The 23,257-nt window shown below is 40.6% G+C and overlaps 1 protein-coding gene across 1 annotated transcript in view; it reads right to left on the minus strand.

The window, feature by feature from the left end:
* Nucleotides 1-22,095, minus strand: part of LOC111260814 (uncharacterized) — a 33,406-nt gene extending 11,311 nt beyond the window's left edge. Inside the window, exons 1-3 of the mRNA XM_022833843.2 lie at nt 20,689-22,095; nt 5,989-6,757; nt 3,763-4,224 (exon numbers count right to left, since the gene is read on the minus strand). Coding sequence (XP_022689578.1) covers nt 3,763-4,224; nt 5,989-6,355 — 829 coding nt within the window. The 5' untranslated portion in view covers nt 6,356-6,757; nt 20,689-22,095. The remainder of the gene's footprint in view (nt 1-3,762; nt 4,225-5,988; nt 6,758-20,688) is intronic.
* Nucleotides 22,096-23,257: the final 1,162 nt, after the last annotated feature.

The raw sequence follows: 23,257 nt of genomic DNA on the forward strand, positions 1-23,257 counted from the left end.
TTAGCAGAAAAGTGTCTTTTAGCCTTCGCAAGGGTAGTCAGCGGGTCTTTTTCTAGTTTACTTTTTATATGCTAAACTGGGCAAGGCTAATTCTCTTGACCCTTTTTATATATAGTGTCTCCGTTTTTAAAGATTGGGCTAAAAAAAAAATGACAGTTTGCGACAGATTATATTACTCTGGCATCAGGCGGTAAAATATGAGTAAAACTGCGTGTAGAAGTCTAATACCCAAATACTCCTGAACCTGAATGCCGAGACTGCCTTTCCAAATAATAAAACATGACCATAACAAATTTTTCATATCTTGTCTTCAACATTATACCATATGCAGCATATTTAACTTTAATTCATTAAAGTGGGGGTAATAGCAGAATTGTTCCCACAGTGCATCTATGCCGTAGATTGGGCTAGGGCTCGTCAGATAAGTTCCGTAGTTGAGTAATAAACTCCATTAAGTAAGACGTAATTAGTTTCTTTGTAAAATGTTTTTCACAGCGAGCAAGTACCGTACGCTTAAATCACATTGTATATGCAAACTTCATTTTACATGCTGAAGTCTGCCAATGCAGTGAAGCTTTAAATATGATACCTATAAAGATAAAAAATACCTTTAAATAAAAATGAAACCCTTACTTTTAGCTTCTATATAGTGGTGCAAACAAATGTTACAAATGCAAACAACAAACTATGATCAGGACTACGCTAGAACTGCACTCCGTATACATACACATAAAGCCAAGAAAAAGTGTGAGCTCACTGAAAGCCGAATGTTAATGTACGTTAAGCTGCAAAATAAATACTAGCTGAAAAGTTTGTAATATATATATATTGATTTCCTGCGCCTACGAATGGCCGTAAGTCATGCAAAAGTCCAGTTATCTTTATACCTATCCAGATAGTTCGTTTTATTCAAAAGTCATACGTTTTAGGCGAATATGTCGGGGAAGTAATAATTCGATCGGAACGATAGACCGTGTTTACGGAACAGACACACTTGACCACTAATGACGCCATGGTAGACCCAAGACGTGACAGCCCCGAATGAGTCCTGCATAGTAGGACATCACGACAAAGCGTTGTTTAATTCTGGTTTGCTTCATATAACGTCACGGATCTCTCGAAGGGAATAGCATTTTTTGAAAATAGCAACAAAAGCACCATAATATGTAAAAAAATTGATAGAATCACAAGATCAAACATCAGACATTTCTGAAATAAACAAGCACATGCTTTTTGCTTACGCAGGAACAACTCCAGGAAGCTGTTCGCTCATGCTGGAATTTCATTTTCGAATTCATTAAACATCGAAGGGTTACGTAATCGCAAGTTCCACTTCCGAAACAAATTTATATAATATAAAATTAATTTTCCAGTATTTCTTAATGGATGGTTCTCCTAAGAATGTATCAACGATTTCAGCTTTGAACAATAAATAAGTGGCTTTAATAAATTCCTTTATAGAATTTAATTGCATTATTTTTTTACTTATCATTTTTAATTAATATAAAATAACCAGAATTTAAAAAACAACGGTGCACTGGTTCAAATTGGAGTTGATTATTTGAATAATTGCTAAAATATTGATAATTTGTTTTATCAAGAACCAGACAGATATTCAGTGTAATTCTCTAACACACTTCAAACCTATCTATTTTTACCAGCCAGCCGCCACTGAACAAAGCCAGGACAATAGGCTATAAACTGTCGATACACAGAAAGACCAAGAAATGCGGAATAGATTTAATAATGTAGGTATAACTAGACTACCACTTTGGCTTTTTTTTTCTAAATTACAATAGAGTTACGATTACTTCAAACGAATCGTTAGTCGTGAAAAGAAACTGTTTCCTAGCAGTTACGACCCTCCAAATACTTTGCAGACTTCTTGTAGAAAGATCTTCGACAACTTTTCGGGAATATCCCCCTATCATGATGGCTCATGTGATCAGCAGACACCTCCAGTGACCATCAGCTATCCCAGCTGCTTCGTGTTAGGTTATCCTTGGACACACGTGAGCAGGCGCCGATGATGGCGCCAATGTCATTAGTAATTTCGTTATTTCCATAAACATTGGTTTAATGTCACTCGACAATTTAACAGCAATCAACGCGAGAGTAGCTGGTGCGCTAGAAAAAGCAGGATTATTTCAAAACTCAACGAAGCCATTACTTACAGTAGTAACTAACGGTCTACCGTCGCGGGAACGTGGCCACCACATAAATACTATATATGATGATGTATAAGATTGCTCATTTTCATATGAGGAACAAAAACACACAAGAGACTTACGGGCCACTAACGCTGTCGCCATCAGCAAGCACCGTTAAATTAAATAGGACCGTTTAGAAAAAAAGGACAGAAAGCAACGCGCTGGTAGGAAGGAATATGTCGACAAACTTTCTGACAAAGCGAAAAAACTAGTAGGGTTAGGATCGAACTCAAAGGAAAATGAAGCAAGAAGGCAAGCTAGAACGATTACTAAACCAGTGGCTACGATTGTCATTTTGCGCTCACGTTTGCCTTCACTTAGGCTAAGAGAGATTAAGAGCAGGACGACTCTAAAAAGATAAAATTAGGCTGATCAAGCTTATGTACCGTGTAGCATTTAATTCCATTTGGTTACGAAGGGTACAATAATGGAGGCCACAGTGTTGTAAGTATGATGAACATTAGGACTATCAGATACATATATACGTAGGTACACGGTAGACATAAAGCACACGTACATGCACACGTAGGCAGTGGCAAAATTGATGTTCACGAGCTAATAGGTTCAAGAGCGCCTACGAGTGGTATTCTGGACATGTCATAATGCTCTTATGATGTTTACTGTTGTTTCTGCTCCAGAATCACGAATGATGATTACCTAGTCTGCGATACTTTATAATTTAGTCAAACAGTACATTGGGGCAATCGACTGGACCAATTGCTGCAGTTCTAATATGTATATCATCACAACAATTGTCTCAGTTTAAATAGACACAAACAAATACAGGTTTACTATTAAGACAACGAACATTGTCCTCGTTATTATTAGTCTGCATTAGTTCTGTTTCGATGAACTTCTACTATCTAACTCAGCTCGACCTTCAACTATTCAGCACTCACCAAACAACCAACTGACAATCCATCTAATCTATCTACTCGTTCTGTCATAAATTTATTCTACCTCGACCTGTTCATCCGCGTACCAGTGCCTATTGTGTTGATGATGCTGGCTACTCCAAACGTTGGAAAACGCAGAGAAGAATCTCCGGTATTTCAATAAAATTATAATAACAGTAATAATGATACAGCAGGAGAAAAAATCAACCCAGTTTCCATACTAGCTTAATTTCAGAAATAAGCGCAGGAAAAGCAAACGTCTAGTTGAAGTGACGTGAAAACTCGTAGAAATCAAATCTCATTGGATTAGGTCTAACAGACCTCAAACGAGGACTGAAAAAAATTTATTTTATAAATTTGCTTAGTCACATAAGTCTTTGACAGGAAATGACGTGACCCATTATTCCCACTGAAAATAGATACGACATTCGCAGAGCTATTCGCTGATTGATGTAAATGGATGAATAACGTAGAAAAAATAAATCGTACAAAAACCGATCGAGAATGCAAGCAACTTGTTTTGTTCATAAATAATAAGAAGAAAAACCCGGCGTATCACACATTCATACACAGACACATTATTGTCTATATACACTGAAATCCGTGATAAGTAGAAGATAAAAAGCATCATAGTTATTTCAAGCGAACATACACACCTGTCAAAAGCACGGGATAATATGCCGACAAAAGACTTTTGGCCCACTTCAGCTCTGCGTTGTCCGGACTCGAAAAGTAGAAACCTCGTAGAGCAGTGGCGACACAGATCAGTCCATACAGCGCTTTCTGGGTCGTCAGACGTAAGGCTCGCGTCAGTCGATTCGTCCCAGAGGTGGAGCTATGATGTCGCTGGAACTCACAGCGAATGCATATCGCCAGCTGGACGAAACTGATTGCGCAGATCGTATAGAAGATCGTCGAAAAAGCAATATAGAATGAGAGGTTAGGTTCCTGACAAGTGCCGCCGGCAAACTCGACCTTGCAGTAGCACACACCCGAAAGGCATTCACCATTGCCACCACAGCCCCCAACGCATATCGACGCGTTGGCGTCCCCATTTGAAGGGTCACCAGCTCCAGCTAGCATGGCAGACAGAGGGAGTCCGCTTGGATAAGCTGAACCTGCGAAAAAATTGTATGCAAACAAAAAAAATGTATCGTATTATACGCATCTACAGTTTGTACCGTATTTATTCGATAAATTTCACCTAAGAGACCGACAGCAAATGATGAAGGCCAATTTACTGCTTGTGGATACACTGCCGAAACAATACGCGTATAAAACCAAGACCAAAGAATAAAAATTGACAAGACATGGGCCTATTACTTATCTGATGAGTATCTTTGCTTTTATACGCGTTTTTTTTTTAACTTTCTTTCTGTATCTGGTTATAGTGCAGAAAAGCGGACATCTAGCTATATCTAAATCGTACTATGATCTGCTCTGCGAAAAGTCTACATCACCAGGTCACCATTATTAGCCTGCTACGCGCAATTGTCCTGAAGAAATTGACAGTATAAGACGCGGAAGAAGGCAACGTGAACGGAAAAAGCGTCATTGTATGCTAAGAGCTGGTATATTTCTCTCATAAGCACCGCTTCGGTAAAAATCTAGTTTTTAGCAAACGTCTTATCTCAGCAGCAGCAATCCTAATACGAGGCTACAACAAGTGCCCCTGACACTTTTCCGTCTTGATATAATTTCATCCTAGAAGATGCGATCGATATCAAAATATCCTTATCACATAGCGGACCCTACATCAAAGATATCTGCGATTCAGCACGACACTGTCATTAGAATTCTTCTACCTAAATTTTATTTATTGGCTGTGCTTCATTTGACTAATGTCGCCTATTGTGTTTATTCTGCTCAAACAGTTCAAGATTTTTTAAAGGTTTATTGAGACGTACTCCACAATTAAGATCGGACAGATAGATATATCTGATCATTATTCAACGAATCGTAACAGATATTTTCTGATCAATTCGTCTATAGTTATTAATGAGTGTACGTATAAAAAATCGGTTCTTATACCGTACACAAGCCTTTTCGTGTCAAGCTTTTTTGCGGAAATTTTCTTCTACCTTAGCGCCATCATTTCGTTCACCAGTTACCTTTAAATACTCCAACTTCTGCTACTCATTTTAGGCTATAAATGATCTAACTTTTAAAGGCTACTTAATCATAGGGTGAACAACGGCTTACTTGCGCGCCGTCAAAATGCAATGCCAGCCTTTAGCCTCTTTTTATCTTCCTCTTAGATAATTAAGACCTCTGCGCATGTGACATCTATGGCAATCATTGGTCACAATGAATCTTTATGTGCTCAAGGATATTTTTGATGCATACAAACTTTAATGACACAAATCGCTTACGAAACCTATGTTCGCTTAATTTCAAGGGCAACTTCAATAATCAAATGATGATAGCCAAATCGTCAGGAGCCCTAAGTCTTGTCTATTCACACAGTGTGTTACAGGTCGTTTAGTGACATGATATAAACACTTTTCATAGCCGGATTACTGCTCAAATAAAGGTAGGCAATTCAATTTTAAAACGTACTAAAAAGGAGATAGTGACTTGCAAATGTTACGCTAACCATTGGCTTTCAAGCGGATAAAAAGACGATGTTACTTAGCGACACCATGGAGAAATACTGTACTATATCAGTATACATATTTTTACATTCTTGTATTTTTTTCATGTATTTTTTCCATTTTCAGAGATTGTGTTAACGAACCATTTCTAGCGCATACGAAATAGTGGTCTCGTGTTCGGGAGTTTCAATTTTTGGACTATAGAATCTTCCAGCTATGGAGGACAGTTAAAAGCACGAGCTTCCTCGACTGAATTAGCCGATCGTTTCAGCCAAATAAAGAACACACCTTGACTGAGATGTCTTTGGAAGATTTGCTCAGCGATGACGTGTGAAGCGGATAGAGGCTGTTCCACTCCTAAAGCTTTGAAACGATAACCCAGATCTTGAATTGGACTTGAGACTGATGTAAGCGATTCACTCGAGCGGCAGCATATTCTCGTCGATGATGATGATGATGATGATGATATCGCACCACCGCTACCCTCCCAACCTGCAGAGGTAAGGGATATCGATACTCCCACGCCACTGTCAAGTGTCAACTGAGATGAAGGTACCGGTTGCCACCCACCACCAGCGGCTGGTGTAGGCAGCGAGGATTGGGTCGCTCCAAGCGCGGACGCAGGCGACCTTAGGGTAAGGCCGCCTCTTGTCATCGTATCATCGCCTAACCTCCGAATTCCAGCACGCACCCTAGTGTCCCTCAGCGCTCTACAGCAACGAACAATGAGACGACGACGACGACGACGACGACGACGTCACCGTCGCCGTTGTTCTCTAATCGTACGAACTTACCGCGACAAAACAGATGTTCGCTTAGATACCCAGGACACAGACAGGATAACTGATTATTTTGTCGGCAGAATGCCTGAGTTATCGTACGGAATTAGCTACTGGTGCAGACGATGCTCGTAGGCGAAGAGATGGAACTACGGATTAGCTCATTCGCGGTAAACAACCCGAGTTCAACACTATAGCGTTGTCAAGGCGAAAACCGCTTCTTCTTGTAGCAAACTTTAGCTCCGGAGATCATCACAGATCACAATAGACATGCTTCCCTGAAAGTGTGGAAGGAAAAAAGAAGTTTCATTTAGAAACTATTCTCCTGTTCAGAAAAGACTAATTTCTTAGATGGCTATCAGCAGAACAATCTAGATAAATCTAATATCTGTCTGCTGCTATTTCTAGTTTCTTATCGAATGATCAATAGCGATGCATGTACAAACTGAACTTGTTGAAATGGTTGCTGTCTAGGTCAGCCTAAAATATATGACATAGACGAATCGCTTACTTTACGCCACTAGTAGTATTTCTACTCTCAGGACTATGTCAAGCTGAGTCCGCTGACAATTCGTATATCAGTCGGTTCGGTTTGTATCTGTTATCTGTTCACTTGGCTATCAAGGGCCTACTACTACGAGTGCGTCCTTCACTTACGTAGCTTATTGGTGCCCACTAGAACTACTTAAACATTGCATTGTCTATGTGTGGTTTCACAAACACGTGTGCTTGTGTACTAATGTCGGTGCGTGGTTGTTCCACTGCCCGTATCTTCCTAAAATAAATCCTAAATAGCTGACAAATTGCTTCAGCGCGTCCACTGTCCTAATTGACGACTGGTGCATAAGTCAGCCTTCATATTCCCAAGGCAATCGCCATTAATTCCAACTTTGTCCTAATTTAAGGGAAGCCTTGAGAGGATCAACGCATAGTCACGTCCCGCTGGTGCGTTATCAGACCATTTCTAACGAAGCCAGATTGCTGATTTACAGCGAGATATCAGACGCATGTCCAGCGAGCGGTGCGTCATTTACCCTCAATCACCAACCTGAAGTCCAACATAGAGCAATGTTAACATACTGAAGTAAACAAATGATAGGCGTCCTAGTTACTAATAGCGATAATTATTATCGAGCATTCAAAGACGTGAAACACACAGTAAATATAATAACCTGTCTCTACAAGAATTACTACGCTAATATTTCCAGCGAACAATATATACTAAATAACATCACGGTATCAATATTACAAAACCATGATAGATAGATATTACAAACCATGGTAGATTTCGATTAGAGTCAAATGCAAAATCTTCGTCGAAATGGCGAAAGCGGCTAAACACCGAACTGTCTTGCAATTTTTCCCAAAAAAAACCGGCCAAATCCTTCTGCAAGCTTTTGAAGGTACGACGTTTCACCTACAAAACCAGGTCGGTAATTGCGCCCATATTTCAACGGTTTCATTTCCAGCCATAACGAGTACGACTGTTGCATCAACGAAACAAGGCGCTCTATATATATATATATATATATATATATATATATGGAAAATTAAAGTATACAATATCGTGGTAAAGTAAATGATTTTAGATAAGAACTTTATTTGAAAAAAGTGCGCTACGATCGAGCCGTCATAAAGGAAGCGACAAAAAACCGTGGCGACACCGAGCGAACGCATGTAGCATATGCTAATAAAGGATTCAAACAGACAACCATTGGACTGTGGAAGGAACGAGGTAATGACGACAGGCGATCCGCACGAGGCTATTGTCAGACTAAAAAGTGAATCCGCAACGGCAGTTATAGCTGCCGTGGACAGATACCAACTCGGGCAATCCTTACAACAGCAATCGACCCAATCTGCGGTCATAATTATCACGGCGGAAGCATCTAACGGCCGCAGCCTCTTCCGATTTACGTAGAGCGGTAGCATTCACATTCCGTTAACTATTTGACTGGGTTATTCTCACAACGACAGGATTCTCTTTTTACAAAAAGTCAGCCCATGAAAATGTTTCTACAACGATACGACTGGCTGTAACAGCAGCGGGCCGTGGTCTGTGGTCGTCCGACCGCCTTTCTCGCTTTGTGCCAGAGTAACGATAACATCAACGTGCTAACGCTAATAGAAAGATAGTCAAGCCGCTACAATGCCTAGGGTGTACTTGTTTCATTTATGGAATGGATACTCTATCAAAAAAAGGTGTAGCTCTAGCTCACTGAAAAGCATTGGAAGATAATGCTGCCGCTGCGTAAAGTGTCTACTGCGTTTGGTCCTATGGCCAGCTTGATGGTAGAGGTGACCGATCAATGGTACAGGGAAAGAATTTCGGAGGGGAAATACTGCCGTCGTCAAGGGTTACGCGAGCAGCTACTTAAATCTCGTTATGTAATTTGTCTCGAACATTGAATTTAGCAGTGCCATTTCTTCGAATGGCCAACGGCCACCACGAAACGGAGTGCGTTCGACCGTTTTTGAAACGTCACAGATGTCAGCTCATTGGAACGAGTGTCTGAAGGCAATCTATATAGTTATATATTTCTTTATGCAGCATCAAACAATAACGTTAAAGGCTCAAGAAGTTAAGAACGGTAACTAGCACTGGAATATTCGCGAGTTCGGTATGGATTGAGTTTCCGGCGCCTTATGTGAGCATAGTTCGAGTACAAATTTACATCTCCGATGTTAAACGAAGATAGGCTACCTATTCTGTTAAGACTAACGATCAGTGAGTTTTGAAGAATCATGTGATCTTACTAGTTAAATCAGCAGGGTCATCTTAAAAGGTAAAGACCAAATGCGTGCTCCATCTTAAACGAGCGTGATCTTGAAGAGACACTTAACGATCTATCAATAAATATACAAAAATAGCACTACATGACGTGATAATGAGTCTACGAAGATAAACGAATGACGTTATATTATGCATCAGGAGTATTTTAAATATTTGATATGTTGCAAACTGCTTTACATTTGTAAGTGGGCTAGCTATAACGCTATATAGTTCAACTGGACACACGAAGCTCAGGCGCGGCGGTGAAAAATACGTCAATATAATAGGATGAATAGTTATCACGCGACGATACGTCAGCGTTTGGTGCCAACAAGAGTAACAGTCTTTGTCACGGTTTCGGTTCGACTGACATCTTGTGTAGAAAGGAAGCATCACAAAGATGATTTATTCTAAGAGAAAAGTGCATAGAATCTCACGCTGCTTAATTCTATTTACGTTTTTTCTAGTCATGTCTGAGCATTTAAGCTAGCTCTTTATACACACTTAAACCATCCACTCACAGAAAAAAAAGAAATGTTTTATCTATACATAAATCAAACTTTTTTTGGAAATAGGCGACCCTGGTACACAAGTAGCAAACCTTACTATTCAGAGGAGCAAGTCTGTTGGCATATTTAGATCGAGTTTGAACGTTTGTTTTTTCCTTCAGACGTAACCCTTTGTATGTACTAAAACAGCTACTAGCTACGTAGAAGGCGGTTTGATTCAATTATTTTCTGTAAGTTGAACTGTATTCTATCAGTATTATAGGTTGGCCTAACTTACTCATGAGGACAGCACAAAGGGTTTAATTAGAATAAGAAGACGAAAGAAAAATTAAAGCAGTCTGCGAGTTTTCTAAGAGCAAGAAAATAATTTTTTCTATCGTTTGGTGTAAAATAAAAGGGGAAGTATCTTCGTATGGGTAAAGCAATGCGGCGTCATAATTATTCGTCGCTTAGGTTTCGTCTCGGCAAGACTGTTATTGTTACCAATTTCTGTTGTGTAATTGTAATCTTTACAGGGCCGACAATCTTCCACGTGAAGTAGATAGGTAAAATAATGTCCGGCGACAGTTCGATGCGTAGAGCTTCAAACCCTCAAGACTACTTTTCTACTCCATCCAATTTCCTAGGGAACAAACCTCGCCATCATCGTTATTATTAACATAACCAAACTCACAACTGACATCTAGTCTGTTGTTTTTGGGGTTCGCGGAACAAGCCCCAGTAGCGAACAGCAACGAGCATAACGCATTTGTCCTTTACTTACCTATTCCTTTATTTCAGTGGAACACTTCGAAACTTCTGCCGCTACGTTGTCTTTTTCAAACAGACCCCGTGATAATAACAGTAATAACTATTATGATGGTAATAATTTTATTATAATTTTCTATAGATAGCCAATCAAAACGAGGCAACGAAAAAAGCAGAACATGTTCTAAGTGTCGCCAATGGTACGATACTCATAGGGCTAGGCTGGATGAATTAATTCTATATGCTGTACTGCAACATGCTGAAAGAACGAGACGCAGATCTCGACGATAAACAACAGTGCGGCTATCTGGAAGCACCCAATCAAAGTCGAGTTCTACCCTATCGAAGCTAGAAAAGCACGAACTGGTTTACAGTTGAGTCAGGTTACAGTCCTAGTTGTGCTTTTCTAGAAGGAAGGTGACGTCCGTCTGTCGTGCTTCGCTGAAGTCCTGATGCTTCCGTTGCCGTCACCATTAATTAGCCCTAACCTCTTCTACTTGTACTGGTAAGGCCGTTCAAACTAAAGTTGAAATGTTGACTCACTTACTCCACTAAGAACCTTCCAACGGAACGAGCCCACGCAATTTTACGTAGGATCCACCTAAGCCCGGTCGGATCAAGTCGTCATTCTAGTAACGGAATGTCTCCTCATCGGCCATAAACGAAATTGATGAATCGAACGACTTTGATACGACGCCACAATCTAATAATTCTACGAACAATATTATGAGTTGATAGTAATATACCATTCACTAGAGCCATCGTTCTGTCGCTAATATTATATTCACGAGGTTATTTTCAGAACGGCCACTACTCGGCGAATGAAACCATGACTAACTTTAAACGCATCACAAGACATCTGCAGATGAATCTACTAGAATTTTATCCAGTTCGTTACGCCTTAAGAATAGCTGAATTTTGCCCATTTTCCGAACATAGTAAATTGATTCCGAGTAATTCGATTAGTCGATCCGATTGGAAGTTGACTCCGAATGGAACAATGCCTCAGTAATGGAAGTAAATGAGAACGACTTTAATACACTATACAAATGAATGGATAAATAAGCTCAGTTAGAATGCGCATGGAACATTCGCAAAACCTGATTGTAGGTTAGCCGACCTCGACCGTGACAAAGACCTGCTAGCCTAACCTTGCTCAGTGAAGCCCGGTCGCAGTTGCAATGTTCTAAAAATGATTTTCCTAAGAGTTATATACGACGCTTACCAAAAGCGCCCACAAAAATGACGATGTAGCTATAACGAGCTAAGACTCATTTAATGTACGTAGGTAAAACTTTCTATTCTTTATAGTTGTGTAAAACATCAGTTACCCTACGTTTAGCGTGTGCGAACAGGTATGACATGGTCTAATAGAAAACAAACGAGAAGCCTCATCTCAAACGCCAATCTGATAATGACGGCTATTTAACGTTATTGTGATACCTATCAAACCGCATACTCATTTTCGGCTTGAACACATTTCAGGTAGTCCAGAGCCCGTTACAAAACCTGAATAAGAAAAACCTGAGGAAATTCAGCAGCATTACTTTGTGGAAGCTTTATCGTCACAGACTCACATTCATTCATTCGAATGAATGATCGTGACGAATCAAATTATCAAAAAACAATAATAATAACAACGACGTAATAAGTTAACGATGAACCAGGAAATACACACATATAAAATACTTGAAACACAATTTGATGTCGTGTGTTTTTTGTTGTCATTGAGTAAAGCATTCTTGTCTATGAGCACACCCTATGAATTCAGTTCCGCTGTTGTATAGAGCGATTACCCGATGGCGCCTGAAGTATTAAACAGCATTTTATATATACATGCGCTTAATACATATATATATCAATCAAAAATCTGCTAGTGCAACATAACAAAACATGCTGGGTCCATAAAACTTTCGAAAAAACGAATCATTTTAATCAATTGGCCGCAATAATTATGCAGCGTTGTGTCTTTTTAAACACACATACCCTCTAAAATCTATCCACTTTGGACTCGTGCCCGAAACCCAGAGAACAACATTTGCATCACAATACGTGAGCTCGTTCTCCGCTCGAGCTTGTCTCATCGGCATCGTATTCATTATATGCTGCGAAGTTCCGTTTGTTGTGTCCGCCATTTTTCAGTACGTAACCGGGTTGGCATTAGCATCTAGCTTCCCCCGACAATCAAAAACTATATATTAGTGATAGGACACTGCTGCAGTCTATTTACGATAGCAATTTTCTGTGAATAGTAGTCTGCGAAGATATCTCCCAGGCCCAAACAAAGCGTTATCGAATTCGGATGTAATATTACAGCTTCTAAGTTGACCCTAGAAGCCGCTAACGAATAAACTGCTGGTACCACAACTGTGGTACTTAATCCAGCGGTTTCTATTTTCACCACGGGAGGAGATCCTACGGCAGCTGAGCAACGTTTGTAGACCAAGTCAATAGCGACTACTCAAAACTGAACTATTAATAGTCAAAGTGAGGGAATGAATCCCTGTGGCGACTTGCTGGTAAGGAACGAGCCAGTGCTCTCAGAGTGCACAGTTTAACAACGAAAAACATGCGTCAATTTTTCCGCTGAATTAATTACCACGCTCATCTCAATTACCGTTACCGAATCGAACGTCTGGCCGTGCTATAAGCACTCACTGTTTAATGAAACTCAATGATGTAGGCGTGAAAATACTCTATCGATATAACACATCGGCACATTATATCGAACCAATAGGCATAGGGAGACGAAAACAGCTAGGAAACAGCTAGAGATTGGTATCTAAATTTCGAAGTAACGGGGAATGTTAGTTTTGAGCGCTACTTGCTACCCGCACCAAATCAGGCTTCCACACAAACATAGTATTATTTAGTGTGCTTACTATTTTTTTAACGGCAATCAGGCCTACAGAAAAACCATTACCACGCGAGTAACAAGATTGCCTTTTTCTAGTCATAATTTTGACGATATGTTATTATTACTATTATTATTATTATTTCGCAACTTAATTCGCTATTACCACTATTATTTTTAGTAGTTATAGACAATTACAGGATACACTTATGCTGAAGCGCTCAGTTGACCACGAGAACAATTTGACAAATACAAATTCAGTTCGATTATGATTGTTATTTTACCACCACCCCCGAAGCGTGCACACGCAGGTAGAGATGTCATTCTCGCGCCGTTGCTTTTAACTTGTCCGATCGCATTATGCCCACTAGTACATTAGTTTTGTCCCAATTTAATCGGGTCGCCCATAAGTTCAGCTGTAGTTCACGTAAAAAATAGGTTTCCTTTAAGTTAAAAATATGGGCACCTCAATCGACCAACTTCCACCCCTAGCGAATACACTGAAATTTGCGCTAAACTTCGTTAGTGCCCTAACTAAAGGTAGAACTTTTATGACTGATTAGGTTCACTTGCTATCTGAATTATTCACAACTTCAAACTAACTCCTCCTCAAATTCTATTACACTAAAAGGAAAAGACTGTTACAGCCACGGTTGTTAGAAGATGTAGAAAACAGACGAAACTACAATATACCCCAGCAATTAAGACACGTTCTACCACTGCTTTTTCTACGTGCCACATGTATAAGCAATGCATCGCTCCTTACATGTGGTCCTGACAAACATGCAAACTATCATCATATAATACATATTTGACGCTGAAAGATAGCACCGCTGGCTGGATTTTGCTTGCTGAGAAAGATAGAGACACGACGCACTCTGAACGGAACCATAATCAATCAATGCGGACTTGGAAAAGTCAACGGCACAAGGTCACGTAAACATTTATATACACGTTGTTTCTATAAACAGCAAGAAATAGGTAACGTGGATTTACAGCATAAACACAATACATACTAAATCGATGGAGCAACAGGTATACGCCTATTATAAACACAAGAATAGCAAAATAACAGACTTCAATCGAGTCGACCGTTTCATTTACTTGCTTTGACTAAAGCTGCTGTCACTGCCAGCACCGCCTTTGCCATATTTGCACCTCTTGTAATTTTTATCTGGCCAGTGTATGTAGAATTTACACCTGTATTTATTTAAGGCTTATTTCGATTGATACAACCTCTATGCCGTACAGACATCCTTCCTCGAATTATCGTTCTCTTCCAAAAAAACATATGAAATTAGATAGACTAGATGCTCGTCTTTATTGTTGTTATTGTTGCTGGGGAAATGTCTTTAGAACTACTATTTTGTTGGTAGAGCTTTGAGCTGGTTTTTCTTTTTTTTTTTTTTTTTTTTTTTAACTTTCTAAGCGCTCTCAATTGCAGAGAAAGGAAGCATTACTCTACGCAGAGGACCATAAATATGTCACTTGAGGGCAGGGCAGGCCCAGAAAAGCCGAATCAAACAGAACCGAAACAGGACTGTGGGCAGCCGCTGAATAAGCCTTAGCTGTTTCGTTACCCAGAACAAATAAACTAAATGCCGGCCGACAGAAATAGTTAATGAGGCATCACCACCGTTGCCGTTCCTGCTATTGGTTGTGTTCTAGGACAGACGTCAAATGCTTGATTGAACCACCAACATAGGATTACGATATCGTATAATATATAATTTAGACATGGCTTGTATAATAGTACATTACCCATTGACATTCGTCTAAAGCGATATCAGTAGGTTCATACGATGCCATCGAGGTCAACATGCAAAGTAAGTGGAAATTATCGAAAATAATACTATAGGGAAGCAAAGCTCGATGCATCTATTTTCTGTCGTCTATCTTTGCTTCTGGTCAGCTTTCGTACGGCGCTTAATCTAGCTAGCCTGTAAAGCTAGACTTTCCACGCAGAGCATTTACGAGTCTGCTTTAATACCTAGAAGTATAAGCCTGCACTTTGAAATAACAACCGGCGCTTTAATGGTCATAAGACTATTCCTGGTTCCCGCTCGTATTGTACAATATATACATATATATACTTGCACAGTGGCGCCGAAATGTATATGCGCTACTAGAATTAACCACCATTTTGTTATACGCTTCACAGTTTGGCCTATTGCATAAAAAGACGATTTTAATTTAATAGGCCCGTAACTTAAACAGAAGTATCTCAACCCTCCAAAGCTAGTCACTGTTGGTCTGCATTTATCGCTTGGACAGAGTAATCAATGGTGCAAAGTATTTTTTATTGCTATCACTTAGAGCTTTGAGCATTAGCAACTCGCGTCGGACCGATGATCCTACGCCAGTCATCCATGTACCAGCGGCCCCGACCCACAGGGAGGAATGACCTATGCCTGCAACGACTGGCAAACACCCGCCACCGTGCCGATGGCGGTAACTGACGAAAAGACGCAATCATCACCACACAATCATTAACAGCACTGAACATGGATATAGACTACTTCAATGAAAATAGATATAGACAAAAACATACGCGCACTCGCCTAACGTCGTTACCGTTCCTACCGTTCACCATGTGTGAACAATCATAACCGCTGAGCCATCCGGACTGTCAGCGTAATATCATAGATTACAATTAGAGCAGCGTAGATAAGCCACTGGTACAACAGACGCTTCTATTGGATATTTAATAGAATAATGGCAGCGGAAGAAAAAATAACAGATGGCCACACATGCTATAATTAACACTTACTAACCTAATTGGCCGCCTAGCGAAGATGCAAAGTTCTACAAAGTATAGAAACCGTACTGACACAGAAAAGCGGTGTTGTTTACCGTATTGCTGCGAGTTGTAGAAATATAGGCTCGACATAATTCTGCGCATGGAGCAGCTAAAAAGTATACAACATCAAGTGACAAATAGACGACTGGGCGGCAACATAAGTATAGTCTCATGAGAAATGCTAGTTTGTAAATGCGCAGTTTCATGTCTTTCGTGTTACAGAGATCTGAACTATAATTGTTTCGATAACCAGGCTACCGCCCGATTAGGCAAACTAGGTGCTGGCAACTTGTTGGGGGCCTCAGAGTCCGCTAGCTTGGTTCACTATTGCTTTCATGTAAGCTGGCAACGCTTCTAAGAGCCTAACATGTGCTGAGACGCGCTAGACATTCGAAGTGTCCTCATACTCACGTACTTAATTCAAAGCCTCACCATTATAGCGCTAAGTGTCTAAACAAAGTTGATGGTTAACGTTAGGGTCGCTGGCGGAGAGGAGTGTACGCTCTTGTGCCCGCAACGAAACCCTTTTTACCGTGTATCACTGATGACAAAACGATTTCGTATGTCGGGCTTATATTGGTGATCTTTATTCTGTTGTTTCCTTCTTGGCATGGCTTTTACGCGAGTACCAAATACGTTCCTCTGGGATCTTGCAAGCACAGTTCTATAACATTTATAACGATAATAGTAATAACAATGTTGTACAGATCCGATTTCCCGTCGTTTGACGCGTGATTATTAAATCAAATAGAGAAACAAACAATCACAAATACACGGTATTAAATATTTAGTAATCTATTGATTGAAATCTACTTCAAACGTGAACTCATTGCGACGCTGCAAGCACAAAAAGGTGCAACTGCATGTGAAGCAGTATACAATTATATAATCACTAGATAACATGCGGATGAGCTGCAGGCCCGATCGATTTTATTTGTGATTTGATATATTGATAGATGAGTTGAAAAGATGCCAAAAATAGTAACCCAGTTCGCTTTCATCGACTATCGTTTAATAAGTTATATTGCACAAATGAATTCGTGATGCTCTTATGAATACTACAAGTTGGACTCGATCTCACATCTCCTATTTGTACTACGACAATCTTACACGTATCCATAGAAAATGTCAACAGGCTGTCAAACTAATCCAGAAATGAAGCCAACCTAAACCTAATATATTGCACATATGCGGCTATATCGCTTTCTTGGCCCGTTTCAGCTGACCGTCACGCTAAGAAGGTTATAAACTGTCTCAAGCCAACCATCTCAGCCTATTGATACGATGACTGATTTATCACGAGGCTGAGCAGAGACAAGAACGCTTTCAATGGCTAATCGGTACCATGACGCGTTAACACCGTCACACAGCTTGAAGCTACTCTATTCCCTATGGCTGGCTAGCAAATAGTAGGCGTACCAGCAGCACAGATCTTAGGTCAATAATTTTACTTGCTTAATTCTTCCATTTGTTGTAGCAGCCTCTATTTACTGAATTCTGGCATATTTATTTGATACGCTGGAGAGACTGCATCACTCCAATGCGTTCCAATACGCGCACATTTTGAACACCGACATGTTGCTCCATTAAGGCATGTTCGACAAAGCTGTTCCGTGAGATACGTCAGACTCCGTTTATATTGAGGATCTTTGCCTAGCAAAGCGTAAAATCTCAACAAAGTTCTACCTCATGACAAAAAATGTATAATTTTATCCTGATTTCTGCGGTATACAAGGGCTTATCTTTTATGAACTGTATGACCCTCGCCGAAGTGCATATTGCCGCAGCGTAATTATGCTGATCAGAACGATGTGATAACATCGCGTTCGATACAGTGGGAACGGCATAATGTCTTGTATATAAATATTTAACTAGACTGCTCTCTGGGATAGGTTTTACTTAAAATGGTTGAGCGTAACAACAATGGACAGCAATGACTCGTGTGAACTATGATCAAAAATTTGCTTACGCTTTACAATATTTAAAGGATGGTGGACATGCGAGCTTGTCCTCTGGACTACCTATAGATCACATTGTTCGAAATGCAATAACTCACGACCAAAATTAGAATCGGCTACAGCCAGCCTTATGCGCACATCGAGGCACCTTTACTATTCACTTTTAAGGGCAAATACGTTCCGCGCAAGGCTTTTCTACTCTATTGCGGTTTGTGGTAACTAGAAATAGAATAATCATAGATACTGGCGACGATTCGGACACAGACCTCAGACCACAGCCTGCAGTGAGTCCAGGAACGCGGTTTAACGAAAGACCTAGTTCACGATTCGCGTACAACACATGTCCTTCTATCTCGTTAGTCATGTCGTCTTTGCAACGAAAGAAGCTAGCCATGAAATATAGGTCTAAAATCGTTCGATTTAACCGTCACACGTGACAAAGCGACCGTAGGATTCACGAATTTCAAATTTGGCAGTGAATAGCTGTTAATAGTTTACTTGGTTGTCTGCCTTATGCACGGATACTAATAGAGGGACTAGTGCTCCCCTGGTAGAAAATGCATGAAATACAATTCTAGATATAAACAATGCCCGTTATTAATCAACGATTTAATAGGTAGCATTGGGTTTTCGACCAAAAAAAGCCTTCGATTTGCAATGGTAGATAGAATAAATGATAATTATGGGCTCCAAAATTATTTCCACTTCGTCAAAGGCAAACGTTTCACTTCTGACGAGAATACTTCTGTGAACCTCCCGGAGTAATAGTTCATAGTCTAATGAACTGGCGTGGTCATACAGCTTTGCATTTTAGTTCCAAGTGTTTCAAGTTAGTTTCAAGTTCGTTTAGTTCAAAGTGACTATTCTTTGGCTCAACTATTTCGCAAATATCGCCGTTGATGGCAGAAATATTCATACTGAAGCCGCCACTAGCCGGAGTATTCAGCTGACTGTGATCCAAAGGTCCATCGGAAGCGTACGTTGTGGGCAGGCAGCCAAGAAGAATGGGCAGTGACCTTAACGAGTACAACGTGTGAACTTTTACTTTGGGGTATTACTTTATACAATCGCATTTGCATTTATCGATTTCAGTGCACGACCCCCGGACAAACTATTACGAAAGCAACGACAATAAAGCCTTATACAAACGAAAAAGTTATTAATCGATCGTTGCTTCGACTACTTCCATTCATACCGCGCCATTGCCAGAAATATGATGAATCTACTATAATGAGCAATAGTAATAAAATGCCGAAAAATTATAGGTAGTATACACTGTGCGTTTTATATATCTGCTTGGTCTTTGTCCACCAAAGTGGAATCGCACCTTCCGGTATTGGCACAAGGGCGTAAATCCCATAAAACACGTTACACTGGACGCTACTACAAAGCACCTTCGAAGCGCTGAATTAGTTCACTAGTTAGCGTGAAGATTGCTCAAGCCTTAATCCGTATAAAGATAAGACTAATGAGAATATATCAATATCTAAATGTCCCAAACAAACAATATAATTACTATACTAAATATTATCCACTCGGAGCCAGTAGGCCGCTTAACAACTCGTCTACATGACAATCATGTGTCATGTAACTAGTTCGTTCTGATTCAGTTCTTCCCTACTTCTCATACCGCATAACGTCTAAAACATCTAGAATCTGGTCCGAAGAAGTTGGCGTCATTTTCATATTGCTAGCGTTAACAGTACGTGGGTACGTTACGCAAAAAGCGCAAGGCACCGGTCGTCAGCAGCCAAGTCTGCTCGAAAAATACCGATTTGATTTGAGTTACATAGGCTGTGAACCTGATGCTCCAAGCTCCTGGCTTAACAGTTTTCAGAACGAGCCTTCAGAGAACTCATAGTATATTACGTATTAACGCTGCAATCATCCGACCAATCCAACCTTTGTACATACTCAATTGAAACAAAATGAAATTTTTCTATTTTGCTTAGAAATGAATACAGACGAGTGCGTATTTAAGCAACCACAACGAATCATTTAACACGCAATATAGTTTTTCAGCCTGCGATAAGCCTGATATGAGTAGGTTCTGAATCGTGATATGACTATAGATATTGTCATAAAATCTCAGTTCGATTAGGTTCAGTCCTGACGCTATGTCAGCGCGCGTATTTTACTGCGCTTTGTTCAAACTTCATTTGCCTACGATACACCGTTTATAACATATATAGGTAACCACTGATTTTGTGTCCCTGCACGACCCTTAGTACAATTCAAAACTGTTTGTACGGAAGGAATCTCAACTGAAAAATTACAAAGAGCTTATCGTCGTCAATTATGATTTTGCTTGCTAAGCACTTTACTATCTATCCCGGAATGGCCAGTAGAAGATAGAGCGCCTATTGCTTCTCGGGCCGTTGACCACAACATGAATGGGGTAAAACATGGGTTTATCGATATTTAAAGCTGTCTGCCAGCAGCTACTGGATTGGTCAGTCCGTCGGTAACCCCACCTAGCCCTGTAACAACTCGACCGTGGTATGTACACTTGACCACATGATTATGCCACTATTATATCACCATATATGTTATGCTGTACACACTTACCACTCATGCATGATGTTGAGGAAAACAGGGTTGTTTGTCAATCATTTCAGCTGTTCGCTTGTCGGCCGGTTATCTTCTTTCGCAAACAGCAACATTAAAATCTAGTGTATCGTAAATAAACGTTGCCCGATTGAGATATTCGTAGCAACGGGTTTGGCTGTGATAATGATAACGGTAATAATGAACGAAACTCCCACCTTCAAACTCTCTACACCATTCATGGATCGGCGTAAATTGTGCTTTCGGTCAGGAATGGTAATTAACTTAGTTCTTCATTACGGACAATCTCACATTTGTTCACATGATCCGAAAACATCACTACGCATACGGCCTGTTCATGTAAATTCTGTGAACTAGTACAAACAAAGGCTGAACGGGAGAACGCTGGTAATCGAACAGCACGCGATATTGCGTCGATCAGAGCGGCACGATGAGCAACGATTAGACGGTCACATAGACTCACGCAGACGGCTAGTAAAAACTCTTGCTTATGTCGAGTGGTAGTGTGGCTGCCGCTTTAAGGTTGACTTACTTAGGTGCGCAGGTGAAATGGTATGGCCTCCTTTCTCTTTTAAGGCTGGCTGCTCGTATTTGCGAAACGGCTTCGACGAGGCAGAGATATAGGCGGTACTCGATGTTCCAAAGAAGCAGTTGCAGACGCAAAGCTTCGTCATTCGTCGGATGGATCCGCTAACAAATTACCTCTGTTTGCAAATATTAAGCTGTAAAGTATTGCTGCCACAATTTTCACTGTTACTTGCTCCATCAGCTGAGCGCATGAAAGCAGTACCTTAAAATCTCTGAATATTTGGCTTTACGCACGAACTGCGAAAACCAGCGTTAGCAACGAGCGTCGCCATCACGGGCAGTGTTTATTCCACTTGATTCATATAACACTAGCAAACTCTGGTTCCGCTCACGAAGCCATTCACACACGAACGCCCTATTTATTGTTATCCATGTCAATCTATCTATTATGACGATCACGGCAGGAATGCTTGTTTTGGCGATGGTTGATCCGATGTATCACCCAGAGTCTAACATGTTTCAAGCAGCACTTTGTTATACCGCTGCTCAGATGACCGGGGGCTTGCAGATGCTGGTGCCGCAGTTGCCAGTCAGTACCCAGCCGTTTTCAGGCCGAGCCCCACAGTGGCAGTGGTTGCACAGGCCGGCCACCGAGCACCGCTGTGGACTACTCTGGCCAGCTCTGGACTTTTTACTGCACTGCGGATTGACCGTCCCCCCGCGATAGCCGTTTCTTAGTTTGTTCTCGCTCTCTGTGGCTACTACTATAGAGCGACCGACCGACCGACCGACCGATCACCGCTACTAACAGCAGTTGCACAGCAGCACAGAACACACTGTTGAAGAACAGAGCGCTCACTGGCCCCGTGCGCACGCGCAGCAAATCTACCCAGCCAGACCGACGTGCAGCCAGGCGGACAGGCAAAACCCAACAACGGGGTGACGGAGAGGGAATGTGGCTGCCCAGAACAAGATGAAAGGGGACGGGAACCGCGAAGATTTGAAACCGATAAAAAATTTAGCTGTTTGAAGAGGGATAAGGTGAAGTTCAATATATCGAAATAATACCACATGGTGCATAATTTAACATGTATAATGTACCACCGACTATGCTTCGATTTTTTTCAGGCTCATAATATGTTGGTGTTCATGACATTATAGATAAAAAATTGTGAGTATTTCTAGAACCTCTGCTAGTTAATGGTAAATGAGCTAATGTTACGAGATCAATTTAGGTTTGCTGTTTTTGCTATTTATTCAGAAATAGCGCAATTTCTTTTAGAATTGCAAGCCTAACAATCAAGATGAAAGTTAACAAGGGAATAAAAGGGTTACAATACAATTGTTTCGATTAGGACAATTTAATGGTAACTTTTTTATCTATGCAACTTGTTTAGTATGTGTCGTCAGCGGGACTTAAAGCAGCGATCCCTGGCCTTCTTTAGCCAAAATTTGCGCAGCCTGAAATCACAATAGTGCAATGAAAACAAGGAAGTTATCTGCATTTGGGAACGTACATTCCCATAGTACGAGCGAAACTGACTCTTAAAAGGACGCCATTATTTATTCTGATTGTGTGGGTCTAGTTGGCCCCTTGCAGAATACTTTTAACGATGCCTGCTGCTGTTTCTTCCGCACACGGTCGTACTTTGGTACGACCGTTTGTTATGTTCACCCGTTGCTCTTCCGGTTGAAATTTATCCCTAAATCTAAATATTTGTAAAGGTTTCATCCATCGCGCCTTCTACATTGTTGTCATCCCTATGGGTATTAATTCCATCACAAGTTGCATCTCATGGCGAATTAAAAGAACTATTTATTTACTCTTAAACTAACGATTTGTTTAATTTAACTTGCACGCTGCCCCAGCAAGCGATTTATTTTCTCCACAATAATTCCAAAGTGATTACAATGAGGCAATTGCTCCCATATTCTTAGCCATTTCAAGAGGGTCCTGCCACAATCGTACAGGGGGAGGTTTTAGCGGCACCGGCATGGAGGTGCTCCTGGTATAAATTAAAGATGGAGATAAAAATGTCTA

Source organism: Varroa jacobsoni, unplaced genomic scaffold (assembly GCF_002532875.2).
Source record: "Varroa jacobsoni isolate VJ856 unplaced genomic scaffold, vjacob_1.0 scaffold_481, whole genome shotgun sequence".
Taxonomy (NCBI): domain Eukaryota; kingdom Metazoa; phylum Arthropoda; class Arachnida; order Mesostigmata; family Varroidae; genus Varroa; species Varroa jacobsoni.